Source organism: Miscanthus floridulus, chromosome 1, assembly GCF_019320115.1.
Source record: "Miscanthus floridulus cultivar M001 chromosome 1, ASM1932011v1, whole genome shotgun sequence".
Taxonomy (NCBI): domain Eukaryota; kingdom Viridiplantae; phylum Streptophyta; class Magnoliopsida; order Poales; family Poaceae; genus Miscanthus; species Miscanthus floridulus.
The window spans coordinates 33,180,611-33,205,956 of NC_089580.1; the positions used below are offsets into that span (position 1 = coordinate 33,180,611).

Sequence of the window (25,346 nt, forward strand, 5' to 3'; positions counted from 1 at the left end):
GGATGTACAGACGCGTGCGAGCGCAGAAACTAGGTTGAAAAATCTAAGTCAAACATTCTTAACCTTGACCATCAATTTGAAAAAAAAAAATCTGTATAGGTTCATAGCATGTGAACTATATATTATGGAAGTATTTTTCATTGTGAATCTAATTTAGAACATAATCTTATGGTGTTAACCTGCACAATTTTTTTGAAGTTGATAGTTTTTATCGATGTGGTCTAATCCGAGACCAGACTAAACGGCGGACGCCCGCCTAAATTAAATCTAGCGAATGATTTTCGGACAGGCTACCTTTCCTTTTCTAACAAAAAAAATTCCGCCTATATCCTTTTCTGAATGGAACCACGCGCGCAAGTGCTGACATCATTAAAAAAAAGAAAAATATTTATTTCAAAATGATATAACTTTTGAACGGTGTATCCCTTTTTAATTCTGTCTGCACCGGTGTGTTCTACGCGACGAGGCGAATAAAACTAAACCCCACTTACATGTGTTTCCAAGAATTTTTTTTCTAGTAGCAATTTATGTGTACTAACTCACAACATATAACTTATAACATATGACTTATGCCAAAAACTTATAAATACAAAAGTTATGAAAACACAACTTATATACAAAAAGTTATGAAACACAACATATGTTAATAAGTTATTCTAAAAAATTATGTACTTAAGTTATTCTATACAACTTGCCAACGCTGGCAAATAAAAGTTAAGATAAAAACTTGTGTTAATAAGTTCTACTCTGCAAAAATTTATATTGTAAAAGTTGTGGCATATAAGTTGTGATAATATGTTGTGCATAAAAGTTATGTGTATAGCTTGGTAACTTTCCAAAAAAAAAGGAAAGTTAAGTGTATAACTTGTTTGTATAACTTAAATATATATGACTTGATGAATGACTTGGATGTAAAGTTGGACGTATAAGTTATATTCCATAACTTAGTTGTACAAATTAATATCATAATATAATAGCATAAATATGAAACTATGTACAAAAAATAACTATGTAGTATAACTTATAAATATGTAACAAAAAAAGAGAAAAAATGGTAGAAAGAAAAAAAGAAAGAAAAAATAAACGTTCGTACAGGTGCAGCCAATAGCCAATACCATGGGACAAATCTGACCAATGTATGAAATATATCTACATACCACGGAAAGGGGGAAAATATTTCAGAAGGAAGTGGAACCTTATAAAACAAAAAGAAACGGCACAGAATAATTAAAAAGAAAAGGACGCGTCGTTGGTTGGGAGAAATCCAGTCAACGACCGCTCAAGTGGATTTGAGGGTCTATTATCATCTAGAGAACCGACCAATGAACCTCTTTTCGTTTCCTTTTGTATTGAAGCTGTCTAGCCAGCACTCGAATGTTCCACACTCAAGATTTTTTTTCTTCCTTTACTGTTCATCTTCTTCCTCACCCCCCGCCGCTGCCCACCGCTCCGCCGTGGCCGCGCTAGGCAGCACTATACGCGGAACAAGTGAGAAACGGAAACCAATAGGCGGCCATGCAAATGTACGTCAGTACGTCGTGCAAGCCATCACGTACTGTACGCCCGACCAATCGGATCCGTACGCGCATTTATTCGACTCGATCGGCGCGGTCGGAGCGAGTACTACACGCACGATACGGGGGCTAGCTGCGGCCGCCGCGCGCGGGCGTTTTGCTCTCGTTCTGTGCTCCCGGGGCGCCGGGGCGCCGTACCGCCGCAGCCCGCGCGGGGTCGACGACGACGTCGTCGCGCGCGAATGAATCATGCATGATACGACGATGCGTGCGTACGTGTGGACGCACACTGTACAGTGACACAGACCGATCGAGCCTTCCGGTCCGGGACCATGCATGCATCGTCGTACTGTACCAACGAAGCACCGAGCACGCTCCGTTCATCTTACCCCATATTCGATTTGTTCGACTTATTTTTTTAGTCAGAACGATATTTTTCTCTCACAACAATTTAGTCAGAATAGTGTTTTTAAGCCAAAATTCAGCAAGTCAAACAGGTATATATATATATATGCTATATGGTAGCTGGATTAGCACCTGACAGCCCGCGTCGATGGACTCAAAATATTCCGCGGCGGCCCCGTTAAGCTGGCGTCTGCGCATGCTGCATGTATGCATTCGCGATGATTGAGTTGAGTCCGTGCACGCACGCCGCTTTCGTGGAGATTCGCGGCGTCCGCTACGGAACAAACGCCCGCAACGGCCGGCCGGCAAGACGCAAGAGGCGCGAGCTGAGGGCTGAGCTACCTAGCCCCCGGGCCGTCGCCGTTTTGCCCTGCTTGCCTCCTCTGCTCGCTCGCTCGCTACCTCAGCTGCCCGCTGACGTACTGCTCGCCTCCGTTCTAAAATAATAAGTCGTTTTGATTTTACATACATATCAAAATGGATGAACCAAAAAGTCAAAACGATTTATAATTTGAAACATGGAGTACAACCAACCATATCATGGTTCAAAGTAACATAGGTGTCTGCCTTTTTCAATAAATAAAAAAAAACACAGGTGTATGGCCCCGTTCGCTTCGCTGAAAAAACAAGCCGAAACGTTGTTTCCGGCTGATTTGTTGTGAGAGAAAAACACGGTTCTGGCTGAAAAAAAAATAAGCTAAAAAGTACGGATTATAAGAGAAGCGAACAGGCCTGGTCGTAAATGATCATAAGTTTTCAACCAGAATAATATTTTTCTCTCATACCAAACCAGCCAGCAGTAATAATCCATGATCGTATACGATCGTATCAGCACCAGCCGAACAGGCTGTGATTTATTCGTTTGCAAATGTATACACCAACAAATAATCTCTGATCATATCTGTTGATCAATACTAGTAACGGTAACGGTAACGGTAACGGTAACGACTAAGCCCGGCAAGAGACGGATGCGTCTTTGTATGTACTACTAGCTGGTTGATTGATACGACAAAACAGCTCCCATGCGCATATGCATGACAAGCAGTTCGTCGTCCTTCATCAGCGGATCGGAACTGTGTTTCATATAGTCTTACTGGTACAAGACTAGAGCCGATATCACGTTAATTCTCACTAATTAAATATGCTAAAAAATCCTAGAAATTCTATTAATAATTAGAAACATCTAATCTTTAATTAAATGTTACGGCCCATTTGGTTCTCTGTAATTCCTGGTGCAGTGCAGATACGGCAGACTAGCTCAGCAGGGCTATGTCCACCTTGGTGATGGTGTCATGATTGCCTAACAGCAATGGTGATGTGCACAGCAGCAGCAGACAGGATGGTATGGGAGTGAGGCAAAGTGCCATAATGTCTATAGAGAAGTGGAATCTCATTTCCGTTTTTTAGTCCAGGAATCTTGTACAACTCTAAGTAGGCTTCACTAGAATTGATTAGAATTGTATTTTAGTTCTAAACAGACTCAAATAGGCTATCACTCTGATTTTGGCCATTTCTTGACATCCAAAAGGGACCTCAGAGAAAATTCCTTCTTGACACTAAAAAAGTCCGACTTCTCATTCTTTGGCCCTCTTAGATTCGAACCTGTTTGGCATGAAATCCAACTTTCCTTCCTTGTATGGCATTTTCGTTAGATTTAGCCACTAATGGAGTTAGGTGGGAATTGAAACGAAATGGCAATTTTACTCCTAAGCGAAGTAGGTAAGTTTAGCTTTCATATATATACTTCATAAGTTTATGGTAAGTTTGATAAGTTTGTGATACCTGGATATACCTATTGTGTTAGAAAAATAAACAAAAGACAAAAACATGCAGTTTATTTTGAATATTTTTTATTAGTCACAGGTATTTAACAATAAGTGATGCCTATATCCTTTAAGATAGTCCATGCAACAGCATTGGTTGATGGACTAGTATGATATATAATAATAAATGCCAACGTCCATGCAAGAGCAAGATAGTTAGGGCAGTCCCAACCTAGAAACTATGACGTAGTTTTTATATTTGCCAAGTCATACATATAAACAATGCAAAAATAATATTCTCAATATGAATAGTTTCTCTTTAAAACATTTTTTTCAATTACGTGTCTTCTCCCGTCTACCGTGTACCTATCATATCTCTTTATATCTTAATTACCGTGTAGACATAGTTTCTGGTCTAAAAAATCATTCCTTCCCTCTTCTCCTTAATTTCAATACCACGTCGTCCTTTTACAATGTTAGCACCCTGAACATAGAAACATCTTTAATTTCTGAATTGAGACTGCTCTTATATATTCTTAATCCCATGCCTAGTCGCTAGGCACTGGCTATTAGTAGTAGTACTACTACTACGAAATGTGCTATAGCTTCCACATGACAGGTGGTCTCTACTACTAGTAGTACTAGCTAGACTGTAGAGTGGCCAGCAAGCTATGCAAGCAGATGGGCGCGCCTGTTGGCCACAGATCGCATCGCCTTCCCCGTACCCCGCTCCTGCAAAGCTTAGGCCCTGTGCTTGGTTTATAAGCTGTTTTTTTTTGTCAAAGAATATTTTTTTCACAATAAATTAATTAATAGTACTTTTAATTATGGCTTATCAGCCAAACGAACAGAGCGCTACTAGCCGCCGACTGGGCTGGTTAGACTGCAGGCGCCATATCAGCTACGGTGCCTCAGGGCCTCTTTGGTACATATCACAGGGCTCCGGCTCCTCCAACGAGTACTGTTACCGGAATTCATTCTTCTCTCTCCCTTCTTCCTCTCTCGTTGACACCGTCGCAGCACCCGAGCCAGAAACTCGAGCTTCACCGGCTCCGCACTGTTATAGTAGTGCGGGAGCCGAATCTGCCGAGAGCCCGGCTAAACAGGGCCTTAGTTTGTTTCGACTCAAGTCTAGGTCTGCCCCAAACTAAATTCTGAATACGATGCATGGATGGGATATGAGCTCACATGCTACGGAGTATTGCCTATTGGTACGGTTTAATTTTGGAGTGATGAGCTGAGACAGAGACGAGGCGGTTATGGTCCTGTTTGTATAACTTATACTCCCTCAATAAAATACATTTTTGAAATTATCTTAGGTCAAACAAATTATATATTTAACTAAGTTTATTGGAACAAACATAAATGTTTATGACACCGAATGACCATATTATAAAAATATATTTTATAATGTATCTAATGATACTAATTTAATTTTATAAAGCTTAGTGCTCTTTTCTATAAATTCAGTCAAACTTTAAAATTTGTGATGACTTAAGATAATTCTATGAATTGATCTGTTCAGCGATGGAGGGAGACATGGCGTATATAAGTTGAAACTGCTCGCTGCAGTGTGCATTTTTGTACTAAAATGCATGCAAAAGCAAAGTTAGAGCATATCCAATAATTCCTAAAAACAATTAACAAATCAATAAGTTTTCTAAGTCGTTAAAAAAAATAGGGAGAATATTTGTTTCCCTTCTCTAACCATTTTCAATAGCTCACTCCTAAAAGCTAGAAGTCAATTTAATTTGCATCCGAAATCTTATACTATTTCAAAATCACTTTGACCACTTTTATTCTTTCTATCTTGTACATTTACATTAGGAGCCCTGTTATTTCTTATTTTAACTCTATTTGTGCTGTTTATTAGGAAAGCTCTACCAAAATAGGTCAAAAGTTTTGCTAGTGGATCTAGTGCGTACTAATACATAGGGGCTTAAGCGTTTCTACTCTTGTTTTAAGTGAAATGATGATTTTTTCCTCGTTTTTTAACTTTGTGATTTTACCCATGCGATTTCAAAACGAAGGGAGACTCTACCCTTGTCTGTGAAGTCCCTCTAACGGTGTTAACTTTTGAACAAAATGACAACTTTGCCCATGTATTTTTACCCCTGTTTTATTATGATATTTATGTTTTTACCCCTGTTTTAGATCGACAAGTTGACATTTTGTATACAGATTTTTAGGAAATTTCGACAGCATTTCAGCTGACAATCCACATAAACAAAATTTAATATCACACAACAAATTAATTTCACACATATTGCATTAACGGCAACAAACTAGATCCATATAATATGCCACCATATTAGATGCCAATATAGTGGTCCAAATAACATGTCAAACACCAACATATAGGTCTAAATGGCATGCCAAACAAAAGTAGGAACTAGTAGTGAGTTTCCTAGGCAACTAGTAGTGAGCTACATATCAAGCACTGAAACCCAACAAAGTAGCAAGCCTCCCCTGTTCCCCTATGCATGGTTTAAGAGCAACAAAGAACCTCAAGAAACATACATCACTATTGTGTTCTTTAGTCTCTAGCTCCACAACACTACCACGTATTGATCTCAAAAGTTCAGCTTGATAAGTAGGCAACAAATCATAACTTTCATCCCATTTGCCATAAATCATGTCTAGTGCTCTCAACTTTCCTGTAGCAACTCTGTCATATGAAACATCCACCGAGTATTTCTTCTTTAGTTTATCCCTCAACGCAACTGGTCCCATTTCAGGGTCCTCCATCAACAAATCGACCACTCTGTCAGCCACCCAGCCACCCATTTATTAGAGGCCATTGTCTAACCACACTTGTTGAATGAACCACAGGTATACTTTGGTCCGCTTGTCTTAACCTGCATCAAAAAATGTACAAAAACAAGTAGTCAGCCTATGCGTTAATGCAAAAAAAATGGATCAAGTAGTCGGCATTTACCTTGCACCCAACGTATTTCTTGCCTGTAGATGCAAAAAAATTCCACTTACAACCTTGTTCAGCTCTCTTGCATATGGTCCTAAATTTTGTCTTGTCTTTTTGCACGATATGAAAAGCATGATAATGCAAGATAGCATGATGTGTGACTGCTAACTTGCACTGATCCACATCTGGGAACACCACATTTACATCAATTCATGGATCAACAGCATCATAAGAAAACATGGGAGGATCATACTCATCTTTCTCATCAACAATTTCACCATCAGGATCAAACTCAGTGTCAGAGTCAGACCAAGCATCATCAGAGTTAGACGATGTAGTAAAATCAATGTCATAGCTGCTATCACTTAGTACATCTACATCAACAGCCCCAGAAACACTTTCTTTGATGGCAGCTCTCTTTTTTTGTGGATATTTTCTTTTTTGGGATGGGGCTGTGGCTGTTTCATTTGTGGCTGTAGCATTTGAGGCTCTCTCACCGGTGGCTTCCTCAATTAGGAGCACACTAGCCCTCACAGTAGAGTGAACCCTTCTTTTTGTTGGAGAAAATTGAAGTGGCCCCTCAAAATCATTTATCTGAGCATTGATACATACTAATCTGTTCTTTACATTGATTAGAAACCACTCTAACAGATATTCATCAGATGTAATCCCCACAAAATCATTCTTCAAATCACGCCACAAGGTAATGTACTGTTTAGAACCCCACAAGCAATGCTCTGCAATGAAATCAACTAGTTGCAGCAGCCCAAAGCTATTTGTGTCAACAACCTTGGTTGGCAAGGTTCTACCTTGCCACCATGTTTTTGGACCACTATCTGGCAAGCTGAAAAACGAGCGCACTCTAACAACAAGTTCCCATTTACTGCGATTTAGCCTACAAATCACAGCAGGGAAGAAATGAGTTAACACATCTACTAATCATAGCTATTTTTCTACTGAATTGAAGCACACATCTTAGAAAGCATAGAATATACCTGTCTACTTCCATGGTGGCCGAGTGCAGCTATCCTAGAGGTGTCCGACTGGAGCAGCAACTGGTGTGGCCACGACCCTGTGGGGCGGGGGATGGAGCGGCGGCCGAGGCCCCCAGTCGCGCCACAGCGGGCACGAGGCGGAGGCCGCCGCAGTCCATGCGGCGCCCCAGCCACTGCATGCACGAGTCTGGGGGGCGGGGCGGAGTGAGGGGTAGCTGCGCCGCCGCCGATACTCCCCAAACCTAACTCGCGAGCCGTGCCGCCGGAGTGTAGCGGAGGGCGGACGAGACGCGTCGGGGGGGGGGGGGGGGGGAGGGGAGCGGGAAGGAGGGAGGAGGAGCTGCACCGCCGCCGGTAGCCGCGCCACTGCCTGGCCACGAAACTTCCTGCGAGACGCGACTCCTGGTCAAGAACGAGTCGAGCGAATGGGTGAGAAAGGAGAAAGTGACTGAGGAGTATCATTGTCTTTTTTATGAGGTGTTTTTTCTTTTTTGTTTTTTTACCATTTAATCCAAGCATTTTCAGATGGTGTTACAAAGCAGGGGTAGACGGAAGCTTCATTTGAAAAAAGCGGGATAAAATCACCATTGGACTATGGAATAAGGGTAGAAACACCAAATTCCCTAATATATATTACCTCCATCTAAAAAAGATGTAATTCTGAAATTTTAATGATTGAGTCAAACTTTATCAGGTTTAACTAAGTCTATAATAAAAAAAAATAATTAACATTTATGTCTACTATAAAAATATACTTAATGATGGATCTAATTATAATTATTTGGTACTATTAATAATATTGTTTTTATATATACGTGTATTTGGTTAAATTAAAAGATAGATTAATTTAGTAAAATACTATAATTACATTTTTTTCAGACGGATGAGAGTGGTAATGATGTATTATTAGAGTGATTTGATTGCTCCGTGCGCCGTGTGACATCCACAGACGGAACAAGAGCCGCGAGCGCACAGCTAGCTAGGCAGACTGATTTGAGCAACGTACATAAGCGAAGAAGAAGAAGCCACTGCCATGCATTCTTCGTCAATCGTCACATGCATGTATTGTCTGCGTGACTTCGCCGGTACCGGCCGGCCGGGGACCGGGACCGGGACCGGGACAAGGACCCGACGTATTCACTTCATCCCAAACTATAAGACGTTTGCATGGAGGGAACTACTATTTAACACGCTTGCATAACAGTGATCAGGCGACAGTAAAATCAAATGAATTCTGAGGTATCTTAGTTTTGATTAAATTACATCCTTATCTGAAACGGATCGAGTACTTACGTACAACAAGCATGCAATGCTGTCATGGTCTCGAGCGTGCAGGACACTGAAATATGAAGCCTGGGACTAGGAGACTGTCACCGATTAACCTGCAAGAATTTGGGACAGGTACATACGAAATTGGGAGGAATAAAAAAGAGCACGGTAAAGTTTGGATAAGAAGCAGCAAGGGAGAACAAGTTCAACAAGGCAACAGAAAGGGGAAAAAAAAAAGGTTTACCTGCCGCGGCACCGCCTCTCTCTCACCGGGCACCGGCCAGTCCGTGGACATCAACTCGTCGTTCCCTAACCCCGGCCCCGTGCCGCCGCCGCTGACCGACCCGTGGCCATCGAGCGCCCGGGACTGCGGGAGGCGGCCATCCTCTGGCGCGTGGTACGGCTCCACGAGATCATGGCGACGCGCAAGAAGGATCTCTACTTCGTGCTGGACCTCGCCGGCGACGGTGAGCTGTTCTAGCTCGTGGACCGTGGACGCGTTCAGCCGCATGACGGATGACCGGCGACGGTGGCTAGTCTCCGTCGTGCGCTACTGCCGCGACGCGCCCGGTGTGTACCACCCGGGCACCCGGCGGAGAATCGAGAACGCCCGCGGCAGCAGCTGCCAACAAATCAGTGCGTATATACTAGATTGCTAGCTATAAAATCCATGGACCTTGAATCCGGGGCAAGGCCGTGGTGGGCCGCTCACGCTTAGACACGAACCCACCACTGCGCTCGCGGAAGAGGGGACCGTGGGCTGTCTCCTCGTCACCGCGGGTTAGGCCGGCCCGTCTAACGGTGCCGAGGGCCCGAGGCTTTGTCAGCAATTAAAGATTTAGTATTAGTAATAATCCCTGATTTGGGAACTAACACTAAGGGCCCCTTTGGTTTGAAGGATTGCCGTAGGAATTTTGGAGGATTGAGTTTCCTAAGGATTCTTTCCTATAGAGCTCTTTGGTTCACAGGAAGAGTAAAGGAACAATCCCCTTAGGACTGTATTCCTATGGCCAATTTTACAGAAAAAGAAGCATGAGCTCCGAGTTCTTGGAAAATTTCTTGGCGCGAAAACAAACGGCTCGCGCGCCTCGCTCGCTTGTTTTCCCGCTGGCTCGTATCGCTTCGCGCTTGTGTTTTTAGATAAGGACAAGAGCACCGCTCGGTCCAACCAAAACAAAACCCTTCCCCATTGCGGGCCAAGGGACGGCAGCGGCCGCAGCGTCGAGAAAATTACTAAAATAGGACTCCCAAACATGTGCCTTTGCTAAAATAGGACTCCTAATGTTGGCTTTGCTCAAATAGGGCTCAAAACGTTGTCACTTTGTTATAATAACATTTTGACACTTTTAATCACATTTGTCATCTCAAATACATGTATTTTGCCTTGAGCTGACTATTTTGCCCTTAGGCCTTTAAAACACGTGTATAGGTGGGCTGCTGGCCGCTGCCTGGGCTGGATGGCCGGCTGCCTGGCCATGGCTTGGCTGGCTGCCGCCTGGGCATGGCTGGCCGTGGCCTGGGCTTGCTGGCCGCTGCCTGTACAGTGTAGTACGTACTGCATGTACAGTGTAGTACGGAACAAACGAGACTGCCTCGTATACGTACTGCATGCATGCATATATGCATATATATACAAGATTGAAATAGGAAAATGATGATCCAAGCAATATATAAAACACATGAATTTAGGACAAACAAGTTCATATCATAAAACCATGATTCTAGCAGTTACAAGTTCATCGCATAAGACTATAATTTAGTTTAAAACAAGATCCAAGTCATGAAATAAATCATGAGCAGTTTACATCTCATCACACAACTAAAGTAATTCATCCAATGTGTAGCTTCCTCTTCAGTGTCATCTTCTTGGGTGCTGTAGCGGTAGGCATCCTCACGGGACTATTGGTGTCAACTTGTGAAGATGTGCCCTCCCCTAATAACGTCGCAAGCATGCTGCACATAAATTCAATATGATAATTAGATGTTTGGAAAAATTAGTGTATGGTAAATGTGTTAATTTCTATATTTATAATTTTTTACCTTCTTGTGACCCTTCCTGGACTATCACGTAGAATTTCTTCTCTAGTCGGCCTCCGTGGAGTGCTAGGTTCCGCTGGCTGTATTGTAACATTTTTTCCTTGGTTGCCTACGCTTTCTAGACAATCGAAGATAACAATCACAAACTTGAGCAATCCAAGTTAATCAGAAAAAAATCAACGACTTCTCACATCAGCACAGAAAAAACGGTGGAAATATACCTCACCATCCACCTCAAGAACATCAATCTCAACTACACTCCCGGGCTCCGCTTCTCGACCTCGGCCTTCCACCTATATAGCAGCTGAAAACTCTCTGACCATTTGCCATAAACCTCATCAAGAGCTTTTGCTTTACCCTGCCACACAGTGTCATATGCAATTTCACACTTGTGATCTGTCTTCAACCTCTTTTGCAGTTCCCTAGAACCAATATTTGGTTCAGCTCTAAGTATACTCGCAGCCCATAGAGCTACCCACTTGCAATTTGGAGTTGTAGTTGCCATCCTCATGCTAGACACACATGTATGGTCATTGACTAAGACGGTAACCTGCAAGAAAAAATAAATCAATGAGATATATTGTGTACTGTTGCATCATATATAGACACACATATGTACTGTTGCATCATATATAGCACAGAAAAAAAATCAAGGACTTCTCAGTCATATATAGACACACATGAAATAATGCACGTTCACAGCAGCTAGCAAAGTAGACAATCAAGCACAGGAGCATGCACACGTCCGGCCAATCAAGTAGTACTACTGCCTCCTATTGCTAGTTGAATTTGCCACTGCAATACAGCTCCGTAAAACAATCAGAATGCTAGTTTAGAGCATCTCCAACAGGAACCCCTACTTGACCCTACTCCAGATTTGGGTAGCGGAATCGTGACATGAATAAATTCAAGGATGGCCACTCAAGTAGTACTACTGCTAGTATTAGACTACTTGAAATTTAACAGCTTACAAAATTTACTTACCAAATTGATTACAGCTTACCAAATGAATCGTACAGAGGCATGCAAGCATATATGTATATATAGTACTACATGGCAGTAAAACACTTTCATCCGGGCAATTAAACACATGCAATGTAGAATTAATGAAATAAGCCCCGTATACCTCCGTTGTAGCGCTGCCTTGCGGTTTTATGCCATTTATCCTCCAAATGCAAGGGCGATCTTCATCACCGGAATTGCAATAAGCTCTATATACCGTCTTAGTTGACTTCTCTACTCGTAAATGGAACTCCTTGTTGATGGCAAATTGCCAAACTGCTAGCTTGAACTCCTCCATTGTTGGGTACATTGTCCCTACCTCCATTGATGGGTTCTTCTTATCAAACGTAATGACCATCTCACCGGGTACGACATCACCAGTAGGGATGGCAGCACCATCAATATCTTGCCCAAGCGCAGTATCATTCACTTGTTCATCCATTCGACAACCAAAGCCTTGTGTAGGTACATTTGTTGACTCATTTGTTGTGCCCTCTTCTGTCAAGCCTAAAAACTCACACATCCGGCTCTCGCTCATAACTTCAATTTGACCTTCATCATCACGTGTTTCCACAATTTGTAATGTTGCCCAATCAACTTTTCCTATAGTTTCCACATCATTCACTTTGGACCTATAAACAAGCCAAACCTAGTTTTATTTCTGTACGGTACTTGTACTGAAAAAATAAAAGATCTAGTGGATGCAATATATACCTTTGCACTTGAAGAACAGGAATGTTGCACTCTCTTGCCGGATGAGGAGCAGTAGGCAGAAGTGACCTTGCTAGGGCTAGAGCATCGATGGAGGCCTCCACTGCTGGCTGCAGGCCATCGGTTGCCCTAGCCTGGGCAGCTTGGCCATCAGGTGTCGCGGCCAGTGCACTAGCTTGGTCGGGCAGGCCAGCAGGCGCCGTGGCCAGGGCACCGGGCAACGTCGAGGCCAGAGCACCGGGCGACGCCGTGGCTAGAGAACCAGGTGCGGCCTCGGCTAGGGCACCACGCGCGACCAGGGCTTCGGTTGCCTCCAAGTCCATGGTCGGCGGCGTCGGCAGGGAAGGAGGGGCAGCAGGCGGAGGTTCTTCTCCATCCATGGCTGGCGGCGTGGGAGGTGAAGAACGGGCGACGGCTGGCGGTGTTCGCGTACGGAAGAGAAGGAGGAACGACGCGCTCGTGCGCCGTACGGAAGGAGGAACGACGGGATGGGGCAATGAATCGACATGGATAGATTAGAATACCAGAAGGGCAATACAGTCAATATGAGAAAATACATGTATTTGAGTTTTGAAATATGATTAAAAGTTGTCAAAATGTCATTATAACAAAGTCACAATGTTTCGAGTCCTATTTTAGCAAAGCCAACGTTAGGTGTCCTATTTTAGCAAAGGCACATATTTGGGAGTGCTATTTTAGCAATTTTCTCCGCAGCGTCACCGTCTTACACGACAGTCGACGGAGACCTGTCGTCGGCGCAACCGATGGCCGCCCCATCACCGGTTCACACGACGGCGACCCTATCACCGCTGCATGAGATGGCGGGAGGCCCTCCCCATCGCCGACCAATGAGTCGGCCTGCCCCAACGTCGGCGACCGAGGGTGCAGCACTCGCAGCTACAACGCCGTACGGATCCATGCATTCGCGTGTTCCTCCGTCGTCCAGGTATTTTCTTTTACCCCATCTGCCTGCAAGTACGTTACTTTTCCCATCTGAACATGAGTCAGAGGCGTAGCTCCCCATGCGACCGCACAGCATCTCAAGGGCCGAGGCCCCAGTGGCAGCTGCTGCCGGCGCGCATTCCGATATGGTTCTTGCTGATCCAGTGGAGGGGGGTGTTTGGTTCTTTAGTCGCTTCTAAAATTCACGTCACATCGAATATTTAGATACTAATAAAAATCATTAAATCTAAACTAATTATAAAACCAATTACATAGATGAAAGCTAATTTGCGAGATAAATTTTTTAAGCTTAATTAATCCGTCATTAGCACATGTTTACTGTAGCACCACGTTGTCAAATCATGGACTAATTAGGCTTAAAAGATTCGTCTCGCAAATTAGTCGCAAGTTGTGCAATTAGTTTCGTAATTAGTCTATATTTAATACTCCATATATATGTCCAAATATTCGATGTGACAGAAATTTTAGGAGGTACTGCAGAAACCAAACATGCCCGAAGTATCATTGGTATGTATGCGAGTCCCATCAATACAGCCAACACAATCCTGCAACAATAAAAAAATTGCATTGTTTATATAGTATATTGTCTTTAAGTAGTTTGTTTGACCTTCTGAAATTTAAAAAATAAAATTGTGCATTTGTTCATACCTGAAAGAAGGGGTGGAATTTTGGTCTTCGTAAAATCTGGTGCGGGTGTAGGGAAGGTGGGCGTATGTAGACACAAGTAAGTTGTGTAATTGCATCAAGCACTGCTCCAAAATGGCGACTTATTGTTTCTCCACTATGCTGAAACTCATATTGCAAGGTCTCATTACTTGCATTTCTCGCTAGTGCATATAAGAATATAGCAAACCTTCTCTTCTACGGAGATAGCTCTTGAATCAGCAAGTAGTTGCTTCTCACGCAACTTATTGACCAAAGCTTGGAAAACACTAACTTCCATTCGGAAGTTCCTTTTACTTAGGTTCTCGTGGCCTGTTAAGATTTCATGAACACGCTCAGCTCCTGACAGTTTTGATGTATGTATGAGATTCTTACTAGATGATGGCTGTGACGAATCTTGTATTGTAGTGAGAACAAACAACCTGAACTCATCTTCATTTTGTGATCGTCGTTGATAGTTGGGATCCATGACTACACAATGGAAAACCAACTAGGGATACTCAATTATGTTGTAGGTTCACTGTACAGGTTTACCACCTAATATATAGTAGAGACCAAACAAGGAACTAAGTTGCCCATCCGTACATAAATAAAAGTTCATATATATTTGCAGAAATTGAAGCTCAGTTATGAGACTTGTGACTTACCAACTAAAGTGTCTGTGCCAGTCAGATCTCTTGCCCTGCTTTATCACTGACCAGATTTGGAGAGGAGCTAGCTGTATGTGAAGAAGGCTTTCTTGTGGTGTTTTGTGACTGAGCAGATGTGGAGATGAGCTACTTGGTCTCTTCAAGACGCAAATGAGAAGGTTGCATTTGTATGCAGATCTGCAGATCTCTTGATGTGCTTGGAGCTGACCTGATGGTGTTGGGGCTACTAACGAATGCAGACCAGCGAAGAACTGAATGCTTGGAGAGGACCTGATGGTGTTGTGGGCTTGGGCCTTCTACGAATTGCAGATCAGCAAAGAACATGTGTGTGTATATGTATAGGCAATTTGGGACTTGTAGTAACGGCTAGCATATGTGTGTAACGGCTAGCTTTACTTTCAATGCCGTGCAGTTCATATTTTTAAAAACTGGGTGCAGCTAACATTTCCTGGCCCCGTTCGCTTCGCTGAAAAAATAAGTCAAAATACTGTTCCGGCTAATTTGTTGTGAGAGAAAAATCCTGTTTCGGCTGAAAAAACAAGCTGAAAAAGACAGATTATAAGAGAAACGAACAGGGCTCCTGTGTTTCACCTGAGCTCTTGCCAAAGGGCATCTCATGTAACTTTCCTTTGTTTTCAATTCCATAGGATTGAGAAGTAATGTGATCTCAATTCCTGAGTTTTTTCTTTTTGTATCCTTTACCTATCATGCAATCCAAAGGGGGGACAAAGGTTTCGTGGTGTAGTTGGTTATCACGTCAGTCTAACACACTGAAGGTCTCCGGTTCGAACCCGGGCGAAGCCAAGTCTTTTTGTTTTGCTTCTTGCTGTTATATATATATATATATATAACAAATCAAATAAGTCCTAAAATAAAGAACAAATCAAATAGTTTTGGGCATGCAAAGAACTGTATCTCTCAGATAAGTCCTAAAATAAAGGAGATAAAGATGCAGACAACTTTGGGCATGAACTCCATCCAAAATCTAGTCTAGTCTAGCTATAAAACACGGCATCAATCCCAGAGTATTGTTCTGCTCATGGATGGCGACCCAAGTGACGAACCCTAATAAACTCAACGCAGACATCAACATCGAAGCCTCCTCCCAGAAGCTTACCATGTGCTCATCGCTTCCCTTTTCCCTTTGTTAATAAGTCAGGGAGGAAAAGGCGTCAATTATTATTACTACACACAGAATACCACGCTACATGTTCCCGTGAAACAACTGCCAAAAAAAACAGTAGCAACACGAAAAATCACTGTCCAGATCCAGAAACAGCCATAGCTCTGATTGTAATATAGCCCAACATTCCAACGAGGCAACGACAAAGCGCCAAGCCATATATATATGCATCTGAAGAATAACCATGAGTCGAAAGCAACAGGGGAGCAAGGAGAAGTACAGTACAGGGGAGGGATCCAAACCCAATCCAAATGTGGTAGACAGAAGACCTCAAGAGATATGAGCATCTGATCCTATCATCACCGGTTGCAGTGAGCATGTGCTGATAGGGCCTTGAGTGTAACCTGCACTTGAATGCTGTAACATCATAGAAAAAGTCTGGAGAGGGAACCCCCTCCGCTCTGAACTCTGAAGATGAGAGCCTGGCATCTTGCAACAAGCCAAGTAGCCAACGAGTCTAGGGCTCCACACAGATTCTCGCGGCTGCTGTGAGCCACAAGTTCGCCAGGAGGATGCTGAACCGTTGCCGTTGGAGCATGCCCACAGTCCACGTCGTGTGCAGATGCATGGACTGACTGGCGAGCTCATATCCTGCAGACCAAACCTTTCCACAAGCAGAAAATGGTGTTAGTTAGGCTACAGATAAGATCAATGTTGTGGGTGTTTGACTGTTGGTTCCCCAGAAATAGCAGGCAGAAAGACAAGATTGATTGATATATGATATACATATGCAGTGCCGGTCCTAAGATTATAACGGGTCCTCTTAACCATGTATAAAATCTTATAATATATAGGCGTTAATTTTACTTGCAAAATGAAAGCAAATTCAATAACATATTTTTAATTTAACGTGTCTGATAATTATCGAGGAACAATATAGATTAATGAATATATTTATAGATGTATGATAATTATCGAGGAATAATGTAGATTAAAAAAATAATATATTCGTTTTTTTTCTCACCCATGATAAATGTTTCTTAGGTAACATTATAAAATTCTAACATGTAAATTAGAAGAAAAATATGACTATATGGGTATAAAGTACTAGAAGTCTGGAATACTATACAAATAATTAATTTGAATTAAAAATAGAAAGGAAAAAAATATCTTTGGCCTAAACAACTAATCGGTGATCGCAATTCATAAGAAGAAAAGAATCAAGATGTCGTTGTCGTGGAGCCCTATCTGGTCGCCGTCCTCGTGCGCCATGTCCGTGTCTCCGGTGGTCTAGCTCTTCGCGGCGGCGTGGCTCGCCAGCTCCGCGCGTGTAAGGCGTACGTTCCGAACTCACGATCAGAGTGTGTTGTGTGCAGCGTGACTCCTCGCCTCCTCTCTACTCGAGGGCCATGGGGAAATGAAACTAGAAAAGAAATGTCAATGTTGTCTTTTTGGACCGCCTAACCAGTTCTATGTCTCTCTTCTTATTAGTTTGCTAATGCCTAATGAACTATAGGACATGAAGATTTGTATACCTGAGCTTAGACCCCTTCTCCACTTGGGCCCTCGGCCGTCGCACCTCGTGGCCTACCCTTAGGACCGGCACTGTACATATGCACTTTGGATTCATAGGCTTGTTATCCAAACTCTGTCTGTAGCTAGGACCTGTTGGTTGGATTTTGGTCAGTTGACAACAAACATTTCAACACTCCTTTTTTATTTTATTTAAAAACAAACAAACAAACTGCAAACGTCTCATTGATTTAGTATAACAGTATTCGAAGGAAAATTGTTTCCACAGTACCTTATGACATCCTAGGAATTGATTGCAGATTGAATACTGTTGTTAAGATCAGTACATTTGTACATACAGTAGGAGCCAGAGTTGGCATCTCAGGGGAGAAAAGTTGCTATCTACATGCAACTCTGCATTTACATGTAAATTGTAGCATTCATGTCCCAGACAAGTATATTGCCATATTGATGTAGATATACTACAGTGCAGCTATAGAGATGCCACCTGTTCCTCATCATGTCAGTATTTTCAGTGATTGCCAGAAAGAAGATCCTTTCTTGATCCTGTAAGTGTCAAGAAAAGGATGGTTAAACCGACTGGTCTTGACGTTATCTACCTCTTTCCTAATATGTACAAAACTGTCAATTCAATCTCAAGGAAGGGATCCACCCGTTAAAACTCACAGGTTGTGCTTCATATAATACTCATCCATTCCATTCTCTCTTGAAAAGTATACTGCACAGCAGTATGCAGCTCAAGTTCTTCCACAGATAGAATATGGTGGTAGACAGGCAGTTGTCTTGCTACCTATACTAGACTCCTAATAATAACTCTGAAACTAAGCTTAGATGTCAAAGAATATACTGCTGACACTTCTGTACAGATAGACAACTCGAGGTACCTATGCTATCATTGTCAGTCTATCAGTGCAACACCTTACAAGATTTTGGTCATTCTAAACTCCATCAAAAGTAGGTGGTTGCCCTGCCCTAGAAGTTGGCACAACAGTACTAGCAGCCACTTCCAGTATACTATTGGGTTCTTCGGCTTGTGCTATTTGATGTCCATAAACATGGGGTCCTGGTACCTGCAGAACAATTGACGGTTTATTTAGTTAATGAGCTAGGTGATGAGCAGACAAAAGGTTGAAATTGTCCCTGAAATCCACGACATCTGGGTCATCATACTATGATCTCACCTGAGGTACCACCGCTGTTCGCCCATCTAGGTGAAGGAAGTGATTACTTGCCTCCCTGAGGTGACCGTTTTGCATCTGGTTCGCAGAATTCAGTGGATTCATTGGATTCATAGCTGGAGATGAGTTCAGAGGGATATGATTTGGCAGGGGGTGGCTCATGTATGGTAATCTTGGCATCTGACTTAGGCCTTGTGCTGCAGGGATGCAACCTGAATTCATGCCTAGAGCCATTGGTGGCATGAATTGGTGAGCACCAGGAAACATCATTGGCGCCATCCCAGAAGTCATCCACATGATCTAAAAAACATGTTTATTTCTTAGTTTCATTCGGTACCAGCAAATGATCTTGTATGGGATCATGTAAGTTTAGGTAGGAGTAGCTGCTAACCTGAACTTGCATTTGGAGGGACTTGAGATACTCAAGCGTCTCGTCTAATATTGACGCTTTGTCAGTCTGAAAACAATTGGAGTTGATAAATAAAGTAAGACAAAATGAGATGGCCAAAAAACAAACTAAACATACTGACAATGATCAAGGACATATGTTACCACTCACCAACAGAGTTTCATTATTCAAGGGACTTGCACACCTGACAAGAAAAGATGCATAATACTGTATCAATATACCTTGTTGCAGTGCGGGATCAGCTCTTGCAACGCACGCATCTTTTCATTGATCCGGTCCCTTCTTCTCTACATCAGCATTCAGCAGCAGTCAAGAACGCTGTAAGAACAATTTACCAACAAGCTGCCTGCCTTTCTGAAAATAGGCTTTTCTTTGCTAGCACAATCTGATTCTGATCTCACCCTCTCTGAGAGATTATGGACTTCAGCTGCACGAGTCCGTCGTTTCGGCCCATGCCGCCGCGACGGTTTGGTCTCCTCAGTTGCCTCCTCACACTCGGCATCCTGCAATTTCCTCATCAATTCTATTCCACTCAAGCATCCCTATTTCCTAGTAGTTCGTTCAGAATACAGATTATTACAACCAACCAAACAAGATGAACAAAGTAGACACCTCACTCGGACTATCTGAGTCGTCTCTACACCTCTCCTTCCTCTTGTGGACATGGACGCTATCATTGGGCAGCCCGGATCCCCCATAGTTGCTTCCAGACCCACCGGACGACGATGTGCCATCGTGCGCGCCGGCACCGCTCGGCCCCTCCGACTGCAATGCCGCGTCCTTCCCGCTGGTCCCTGCCGGCGTCCTGGGCACCTGGTTGCTGCCGCAGAAGGTGGAGCAGATGTCGCCGGCCCAGCTCGAGTCGACGCCGCTGCTCCCAACCGGCGGCAGCGGCGGCGAAGGCAGCGAGGTAGGGCCCAGGAGCGTGCCCTCGTGTTGCGGGGCGGCGTCGGCGATGGTGCTGTACCAGAGCTGCGTGTACAGGTCCTTCTCGAGCGCGTCGTCGAGGGTGTCCGGGAACCACGCGGCGGTCTCCTCGCCGGTGAGGCCGCTGGTGCCCGGGCGGTCGCGGTCGGAGGGCGGCGCCGGCCTGTGGTGCGCCTGGGGCTGCGCGACGACGCTCCCGTTGTGCCACAGCAGCTCGATGAGGTCGTCGTCCGCGCTGCGGGCACCATTGGAGGGAGCACGCGCAAATCAGCGTCCGTCCAGGGACCATCAATCAATCAATGGACACGAAAGGAGAGGGGAGCGAATGGCGAAAACAGAATCCTTACACGATGGACTTCTTCTGATTCGCCGCCGACCTCACATTGCCGTCCATCACGTCAGGATTTCTAGGTCGCAGAGAAGAACGCCTCGTCTCCTGCAGAAGGAGAGAAGGCCCGTGGCAAGAACAGCCGGCGTCAGCGAACTAATCAAAACCAGAAACTTCTCCGTCGAAGCAGAACCCAAAGAGATGGTGAAGGAGAAGGAGAAAGAAAAAAAGATAGACAAGAAAGGGGAGGAGAAGAGAAGCTAAAAGCTAGCTATCCTTCTCGTTTGCCGAAGAGAGAAGCCTAGTGGTGCTGCTGATGAATACTGACGACGGAGGCAGTGAGCTGACGTCTACCTCTATCCATAGATGGCCAACGGGCCGGCCCGGCCCGGCCCGGTAGCCAACGGGCCAGCATGGCACGCCGTGCCTCCCGGGTCATGTCTCACAGGGCCACGGCCCTGGTCTTCGGCCCAGGCACGGTCCTATGGGCCGATTTCCATGTCGGGCCGGCCCGAGAAGCACGGCCATTTCCACAGGCCGTGCCTGCCCGAGGCCCACTGAGCGGCCGCGTGGGGAGGTGAGGAGGAGGTGGCCGCCGGGGCTGGGAGCGACGGAGCTCCGGATCTCGGGGCAGGAGCTGCGCCCTCCCTCAAGCGATGGAGAGGAGGAGATGAAGAGGGGGTGAGCGAGATGAAGAGGAGAGAAAACAAAAGAGGGAGGGAGTCGCCGGATCTGCCCGCCCGTGCGCTCCTAGCCGTGCGCCGCCGAGGGAGAGTGAGTGAGTGAGGGAGGCAGAGACGGGGAGGAGGCACCGCGCCAGCGTCGAGGCAAGGGTGGGGAGCCGGATCCGCGGTGGAGAAGACCCAGCGTGGCCAAATCCACGGCGGAGATCGAGCGCCGCCGCGGAGGCGAGGGATGGTGAGGAGGACGACGAGCGTCGCAAATCTGGTGGAGGCGGGATCGAGGAAAGAGGCAGCACGAGGCTGGAGATGGCAGTGGCCGCCGCCCGCTGGCGAGCTTGTCTTGGCACCGGATCTGCGTTGGGGCGGAGCTCGGGGCCGGCGTGCTCGCTCCCGCAGTGGCGTCGCTCGAGGAGAGGGAGGGGCAGGGGGCGTCGGTGTCCGCGCTCGGCCATCGACGCTGCGAGGAGAGGAGAGGTCGCGCGAGGGAAGGAAAGGGGGCGTCCGCGACGCCGGCGCTAGGGTTCGGGGTGAGGCGGAGAGCCACCGCGGGGCGTGCCCGGTGCCCGCTTATATATGAGGGGGGAGGCAGGGCAGGGACGGTGGGGAGCGCGTGGGCTGCGCTGGGCCATGGCCCATGGGAGAGGGGAGGAGGAGTGAGGAGGGGGGGCAGGCCGGGCCGCTAGTGGGCCTCCTGTTCTGTAGCAGGCCGTGCCGTGTATGCCCATGTGCCTGGGATAAGGCCCAGACACGCCCTACTCCTCCGGGCCAAGCCAGGCGGGGCCGTGCTTGGGCCAGGCCAAAAAGCGGGCCTTGGGCCGGGCCGACGGGCTCGAACTGCATGGCCAACTATACCGCTATCAAGTCTAGTACCTGAATCTGAATGGAGTACGGCCTCGCTCGAGCAGAGATGCCTTGTGAAGTCGTCTTCTACCTCGCCTCCGAGCAAGCTGCAAACAGGAGCAAGCGCAGGGAGCTTTTATGAGGCAGGTCCGTAGCAGCACGGCCACCGTAGCACGGCATGAGCACACACAAGTCGGAGTGCTCGTACACCGGGTGGCTGCGCCGCTGTCCCGTTTTAAGGCCCCGTTCGGCTTGCTAAATTTTGGCTGAAACTGACTAGAAAACACTGATCTGGCTGAATTATTGTGAGAGAAAAACACTGTTCCAGCTGAAAAAAGAAGCCGAACAAGCCTGCTTCTGGTAAGCCGAGTGTTTTCTCACTGTACTTCGCTCTCTCGAGAAAGAAGAGAGGCCGTCGTGTGGTGGCGGGTTGGGGGAATTTTCGCGTGGATTTTTCCCAGGAAATAATGGGGAGTGGGATGGGATGAGAAGGACTCAATTTTTGCAGCTGCGATTTCGATGGCGGGCGGAGGCGGACAAGCGTTGGCATCGTTGTCGGATCCCCTTGGCGTGGGATAAATGTCGGCCCTCGGAATTGGCAGCTTGGAGCAAGGAATGGATGCATCTCAGGATGTAGGCGGGGCGAGTTTTTAACGTTGCCCACCACCTCGCCCCGCAAAATCAACGTTCGTGGACAACGCGGTTCAGCTGCAAGTTCCTCGTGGCCTAACATCGTTTGGTCCACCAAGCCCACTGGACAACACAATAAGCTCGCTAAGAACCCGCAAGAACCACCGTCGCTGTCGTCGAAGCTGACGGTGTCGTACTCCTCTGCTCTTCGTCTCCTTCGCCCACTCTACCTCGAAACTCCGCAGATGGAAAGTATGCTTGCCGCCATGCCAAGCGCCGACGACATGGCCGCGGTGGAGGAGGCAGGAGAGGATGGGGCCGACATGGCTGTCACGCAGATGCAGACGTTCGCTTCTGGGGGATGCTGATGCCTCACAGTGCACGCCAAACTTCACATGTACTAAACTCAACAATCACCGTGGACTTTGCATTACGCATCACTGTGATTCAGAACGCTCCTTTGTGTTCATCAATTCGCATCACTATGATTCAGAACTCTCCTTTGTGTATCGTGTTCATCAATTCGTAGTAAAACTAAAACTTAAGCCTTGGAAAATGCACTCTAGCATGATCGTGTGACACGCAGGGTTTTCAATTTCGGTATCGCAAAAATTTCGACCACCACCGAAAATACCGAATTTCGTAAAATTCATCCGAAATTTCACCCCAATTTTTTTGACTAGCACATGAAGTATATTTCAGTCAATACAGAGTTGCAGAGTGACATCCATATGTTACGTCTTTGTTTAGTAATAATAGCTTTTGTTACATGATATATGTCTTTATTTTTGTACCTGTGTTTCTTGATGTTGTTATATTTGAGAACGTACAATATATATATATATATATATATATATATAGCCGGGATATGAAAATTAAAATGATCAGTGTAAAGCTGTATCATCCTTGCTCGTCGATTAACTAGATATGAAAATTTAGCTTGCAGGTTCCAAGTTCTTACAGGATATGTGTGGCTACTGTATGCGCAGAGAGATAGTGTACACGTAGCCTCCATTGCAGTGTAGCGGGTCTCACGGGTTTTGCAGCGTAGTCTCATGTCCGCGAAAATTTATCCGCAAAGTTTATAGCTTAGCGGCTGGCCGCAGGCCCGCTAACAAACTTTGCGGCGTGCGATGAGGGTTCATGGCCGGCCGCGAACGAGCCCGCCTGCAAGCATCGTTTGCCATTGCTCTGCTGCTGCTATGGCTGCAAGCTGCTTCGGATTGCGTAAATAAACTACTGTAACAATGAGAGTTGGTTTCTCCTCTGCAACTGAAGGCACTGTGGTTTCCTCTCCATCTTCTTCTTGTTTTGGGGGAACAAGATTCCCGTTATCTGTTAAAAAAAAGAGTAACCTTTTGGATGGCTCATGAGTGTGGTACGCATGAGCGATCCTGCAAAGCTCCAATAAGAATTCCAAAGGGATTGGATTTGGATCAATCGTCGAAATTTTAGAAGAGTCAAAGCAGATTTTTTTTCTTTTTGAAAAGAACCTGCTTGGTTTAGTTCCAAAATTTGCCATACCAGAGATTGACAAGCCAAATTAGGAAAAAAATTATCATAGATTTGGTAAACCAACATAAGAGTTTAGCAAGTTTTGGTAGTAAATCAAATACTAGCTAAATTTTTAGCATAACAAATTTTGGAAACGAATTTATCAGACCGTGGTATCCATCTTTTTTAAGTACTCCCTCCATCTTAAAAAAATACAATCCTAGCTTTCAACCTAGACACGAGCTTCGAACCTGGATAAAGCTAGGATTTTTTTTTTTTTTTTTTTTTGTAACGGAGGGAGTAGGCTGCAAGAACATTCGGGCATTTGGTGCCTGATGGGTACCATGGTGAAGGGGAATTCATTCATGAGCAGAGCTGATTCTTGCCATCTGCAACTCATGATGGATTATCGCTCTAGGGCCATCTTCAACAACAACACCTAAAATACAAAACGTATTCGTTCTTTAGGTAGTACTGCAGGCAAAAGGTTTGATACTTATTCGGTATCTTCTCCAACAACAAGATCTAAAAGATAATTTTTTCTGTAAATGGATTTTCAAGAGAGAGGATGTCTATATTTCGGTTGTGCCTCTTAGGCAACTCAAACTAGGTCTCCCATATAGATACTCTATTGGAGACTGATTTTAAGTCTCTTGCTATCTATTTTGGGTTTGGATGGTCATATGAGCTCGTTGTTGGAGATCGTCTAACTCTAGATAAACTCAATCATAAACAGTGACGGTCTGACTGATTGATAGGTGCATTGATCAATGAACAACAAGTCAAACACGTGTAACATCAGACAGTACCCATTTTTCGTACTCCAATTTAGTAATTAGGAGTCTGCAGCTGAAAGAAAACGAGGATATATAGCCTTGGAGAATATAAGGATAGCGTCTTCATCGACGGATCCGATCTCGATCTGCTTCTTTTTATTTCTTTTCCAGACGTCAGCTCAAAAAAGATTTGGATTACAGATGGGTACAGGACGGGCCCGGCCATTCTCATCCTCAACCTCAAACAAGATTGTTGTGATCAGCATGCGCTCGACACCAAGAGCCTGCCGACAGCAACGCCGCTGCTAGGTGCTAGCCTGTGCTATAGTCTACGGCTCCTTAGGCTGTGTCGCGACTCTCTTGCTGCCTTGTGCATTGCAAACACGTCTCCCAAGCCCCAAACGACGATCCATGTACGGAGTATGTATGTTAGTATGTAGCAGTATCGTTGACGCTTAATTTGGTTACACATTTGATAAGAAGCTAGATCGTTCAATTTAGGGTCTAGCCGATTTTCAGATTGGTCGGCG

General features: G+C 45.1%; 1 protein-coding gene and 1 non-coding gene across 3 annotated transcripts; one reads left to right on the top strand and one right to left on the bottom strand.

The window, feature by feature from the left end:
• The first annotated feature begins 15,625 nt into the window (after positions 1-15,625).
• TRNAV-AAC (transfer RNA valine (anticodon AAC)) lies at positions 15,626-15,699 on the top strand. Its single transcript has one exon. It is a non-coding gene; the product is annotated as a tRNA-Val (tRNA).
• Positions 15,700-17,760: 2,061 nt separating this feature from the next.
• On the bottom strand, positions 17,761-20,711 carry LOC136477946 (transcription factor PHYTOCHROME INTERACTING FACTOR-LIKE 13-like). 2 transcript variants are annotated; one of them, XR_010764156.1, is made up of 8 exons: positions 20,413-20,711; positions 19,751-20,300; positions 19,540-19,641; positions 19,360-19,425; positions 19,121-19,186; positions 18,733-19,029; positions 18,218-18,621; positions 17,761-18,097 (listed from the first exon to the last, which is right to left on the bottom strand). XR_010764156.1 is itself a non-coding variant. In XM_066476230.1 (7 exons), exons 1-7 carry the CDS (start codon positions 20,457-20,459, stop codon positions 18,490-18,492), a joined length of 1,260 nt encoding a protein of 419 aa, XP_066332327.1. In that variant the 5' UTR covers positions 20,460-20,711; the 3' UTR covers positions 18,207-18,489. The 2 variants fall into 2 exon arrangements, 1 of the variants encoding a protein (XP_066332327.1); XM_066476230.1 differs by lacking the exon at positions 17,761-18,097 and having other exon boundaries at positions 18,207-18,621.
• Between the last annotated feature and the right edge of the window lie 4,635 nt (positions 20,712-25,346).

Bases quoted from the DNA above. Each gene is read 5' to 3' on its own strand.
- LOC136477946 (XM_066476230.1), bottom strand. From the start codon at position 20,459: ATGGACGGCAATGTGAGGTCGGCGGCGAATCAGAAGAAGTCCATCGT. The intron at 20,301-20,412 runs GTAAGGATTCTG...TGGTGCCCGCAG, and splicing joins AATCAGAAGAAGTCCATCGT to CGCGGACGACGACCTCATCG. The intron at 19,030-19,120 runs GTTAGCAGCTAC...CATGTTTTTTAG, and splicing joins CCCTCCAAATGCAAGTTCAG to ATCATGTGGATGACTTCTGG.